General features: G+C 52.7%; 1 protein-coding gene across 1 annotated transcript; it reads right to left on the reverse strand.

Annotated features, from left to right (window-relative positions):
* Positions 1-1,423: 1,423 nt before the first annotated feature.
* Positions 1,424-2,807, reverse strand: LOC128063829 (major allergen I polypeptide chain 1-like). The gene is made up of 3 exons (XM_052656644.1): positions 2,747-2,807; positions 2,419-2,609; positions 1,424-1,453 (listed from the first exon to the last, which is right to left on the reverse strand). The coding sequence occupies exons 1-3, from the start codon at positions 2,805-2,807 to the stop codon at positions 1,424-1,426; spliced, it is 282 nt and encodes a 93-aa protein (XP_052512604.1).
* Positions 2,808-3,359: the final 552 nt, after the last annotated feature.

Genomic DNA, 3,359 nt, shown 5'->3' on the forward strand with positions numbered 1-3,359 from the left:
TCTGTACACTCACTGGAGAGCAGGGTGAGTTTCTATCCAAGACATTGTAAGAGGCACCTTACTTATCAGGGTGGCATTTCTCCTTTCTGAAGACTTGGAGCTTACCCATTAGTTGAGTGGGCATGGGATGGAATACACATCCTGGGTTAGATGAGGAGAAGGGTCCCTGCTCCAGGATGTCTCCATACATGCTCAACACACCTTAACTCCAAAAGAGGCAGGTCTCCATCTTAGAAGTGCCACCAGACAGACCCTGGTAGGGGTGTAGTGGTGGGCAGAGACAAGAGCACGGGGTTACTCTGGGCAAGGAGACCTCCCCCACCTCCCCCAGGCTCCCTCCACAGGGAGAAGCAGCAGCTCTGGATCACCTTGAGGACCTGTCCTAAGCCTCCTCATCATGAGGACCTTAGAGATTCCCCATCCTAAGCCCAGCTCTGTGGGGTTCGCCCAGCAGACTCTGACCTGTAGGGGAGCTGTTGGGTGGGAAGAAGCTCTTAGAGATGGGGTGGGATAAGGCAAAAAAGAATGAGACAGCGTGAGCACAGGGCCCTATTCATGGGCAGGCAGCAGAGACACAGGAGGAGCAAGAAACCCCAGGACCCTGAATATCCACTGTGAATGTGAGACTCAACTCACAGTGTGTTTATGTGGAAGCAGCTGAGTCCACAACTGGGGGGTTGGCATTAGGATAAACTGAGGCCCAAAGAGTGACAAAGTTCAGCACGTGGACCTTGACCCTTTGTTCTTCCTCTCCTGTCAGGCACTTAGGACAACGGCCATTTGTCAGTCTTTATTTTAGTTTGGCCTTACCCCAGACTTGGAGACTGGAGGGAGTTCGATTTTTTAAATGGAAATCAGAGGCCCAAAGAACGACTGTAATATGTGGACAGTCATAAGGTGATTTAGCTGAGCTCGGCGCCCAAGCATGGATGGGTGGGGAAGGTTGTATCTCTTCAGCAGATACTTTACCCTCTCTGAGCCTCAGATTCTCCCTTGTAAGATGAGGATGATTACTCCTAGGCCTCAAGGTTGCTGCAAGGCTGAAATTTGGTGGAATATGCTCATGACCTGTGGGTCTTGGTGACAGAAGTGAACACACACTCTAGCAGACGTGACAGAGTGATCAGACTCTCCGTCTGATGTAATAATGATCATTACTCATGCTCCACCTGTTGAATGTGTGGAGGAGCATCTGAGAGCACTGAAATCCAGCTGCAGTGGGAAGGCACACTGATGGTCTCCACTGTGGTTGCGTTCCCTCCCCGGCTCTCTCTGAAGTCAACGAGTAAGCACTCTCCTGTGAATTGCAAGGCTTTTTATTGCTGGAATCCTCTATAATCAGACACTTGGATGTGGCAGGTTGCTGCCATGACTTAGGGATCAGGCAAGTGGCTTCCTTGGGTGCCTGGCAGGGACAGTTCCATCAGCAGAGAGAACTGGAGTAAATTTTATTCTGTAAGAGAAGATGCAGAAACCTGGTGAGGCTTCACGGTTCGAAGAGACATGAAGCTGCACTGAACACAAGGGAAGGGTCTGTGGAGAGCGGCCTCTGAATATGAGTGGGTAAAGGTGGATACGTCCCAAAGAGTCTTCCTCCAATGGAACAGAGCTTGTGTGGTTTCCCTGGAGGGCTGAGGGCAGTCTCCTGGGATAGAATGGGAGACACTGCTGAGGACCACCTGGCAGGGCTCAGGAGTGACTCCTGGAAGCCTTCAGGGGTGGCTTGATCCCCTGAAGGGACCTTCTTTCTCCCTCTGGCCCTTGGACAGTTAGAGCTGAAACAGCAGCTTTTCCCAGCACCTCTATGGCAGCAGAGTAAGGATTCACCCTGACCCTCGACTCTGGGCATCCTAGGCCAGGGGAGGGCAGGAGGGCAGCTTTTGGAACAGCCTCCTCTTAGGGCATGTGTGGCTTAATGGCCCTTTGGCATCCAAGGACCAAGGACAGATGTGGGTGTTCAGTGTTCCTTGAGGCATTGGAGAAAAAATGGATGTTTGTAGAAGAAAAGGTCTCAGTAGGAATGAATTGCAGCAGAGTCAGGTTTCTGTGCTGGAGAGGTGGGAGTCAGGGAGGCCAGCACTGAGGGCCTAACTCCAAAGGCAGGTGGCACCACAGAATCAGGAGGGCCTGGAGGGTCCTAAGTCTGTGACCAGGCAGAGCTGAACAGTCAGGGCCAGCTCAAGAGCTCCAGGGCTGGACTGAGTCTCCCTCCATGATCCTTGCCCACCCTGTGGGTGTCGGCCACATCCTCTCTGCCTCCTCATTCATAAGGATCTTTATCCTCCCAGGTTTCCAGGTAAGAGCCAGGGTGGAGAGGATATGATCTCCTCACCTCCAAGTGCCCTGAATAGGCCCTTGACATCCCCGCCCACCCCTCAACACATGCCCCACAGGCACATCACACACAGCTTGACTCACCAGAGCACTCAGAGCATCCTGCTTATCCTGAAGTGTCAACTTCTCATCAACACAGCTCTTCAGGGTATCGGCGGTTTCCAGTACATCAGGGTTTTGGTTATACTTTTCAACTTGTTCAATATAGGCCTCATGGCTTCCCGATATGAACAGGTCAACTGTGTCCCTCAAGGCTGGGCAGATGTCATCACACTCTGAAACAGAAAGAGAAGGGGACACTCCCTGTAAGGCACTCATCAGAACACCCTATTCCCTTCTGGCTCCCAAGAGGCTCACTCCTGCCCTGGGGAGGTGTCAGAACCCTTGGGGAGCCCAGGTCGCAGCCACTCACTTCCATCCGGGATGAGGAGCAAGGCAGCGCAGAGCAGTAGGAGAGCTCCAGCCCTCATCATGGTGCCGGTGGCAGGTGCTCCCTACTCACCTGGAGCCCTTTTAGCCTGTGCTTGTCCTCACCCCAGGGGACTGTGTCGCATGCTTCTTTTTTTCAGGAGATTCTGCCAGGCCACAGTGTGAGAGTGCCCGGGACTGCACAGGAGAAGCTGTGTGTGTTGGCAAGATGCTAGACCATGAGTCCACAGAGGAAACTGGCTCAGCCTCCTCTCCGCTGGAGGGCTCTGTGGGAGGGGCACCTGACTCAGGAAGCTTAACAACTGAAAATCCCCAGGTTGACCAAAAAGGACAAAAATGCTCCCTATCATGCCTCCTGAATGATGGCCGGTGGGAATGTGTCAGAACATGTGACCTTGAAGAAAGGTTGGTGTTGGCTAGTGGATTTTGGGAAGCTCGTGCTTAGGAATGGTCTCACAGGGAGTAAGTGCCAGGTAGGCCAGAACATGAGCCCTGAGTCCCTTTTCAGGCTCTCTGGTGGCTCCTGCCCTGCTGTTATCACTGTATCTTGATCTTGTCAGTAGCCTCTGTTGGGCCAGTTTCCCAAATCAGTTATA

Source organism: Budorcas taxicolor, chromosome 18 (assembly GCF_023091745.1).
Source record: "Budorcas taxicolor isolate Tak-1 chromosome 18, Takin1.1, whole genome shotgun sequence".
Taxonomy (NCBI): domain Eukaryota; kingdom Metazoa; phylum Chordata; class Mammalia; order Artiodactyla; family Bovidae; genus Budorcas; species Budorcas taxicolor.

Bases quoted from the DNA above. Each gene is read 5' to 3' on its own strand.
- LOC128063829 (XM_052656644.1), bottom strand. From the start codon at position 2,807: ATGATGAGGGCTGGAGCTCTCCTACTGCTCTGCGCTGCCTTGCTCCTC. The intron at 2,610-2,746 runs GTGAGTGGCTGC...TTTCTGTTTCAG, and splicing joins GCTCCTCATCCCGGATGGAA to AGTGTGATGACATCTGCCCA. The intron at 1,454-2,418 runs GTGAGTCAAGCT...CTTCTCTTACAG, and splicing joins AGGATGCTCTGAGTGCTCTG to AATAAAATTTACTCCAGTTC.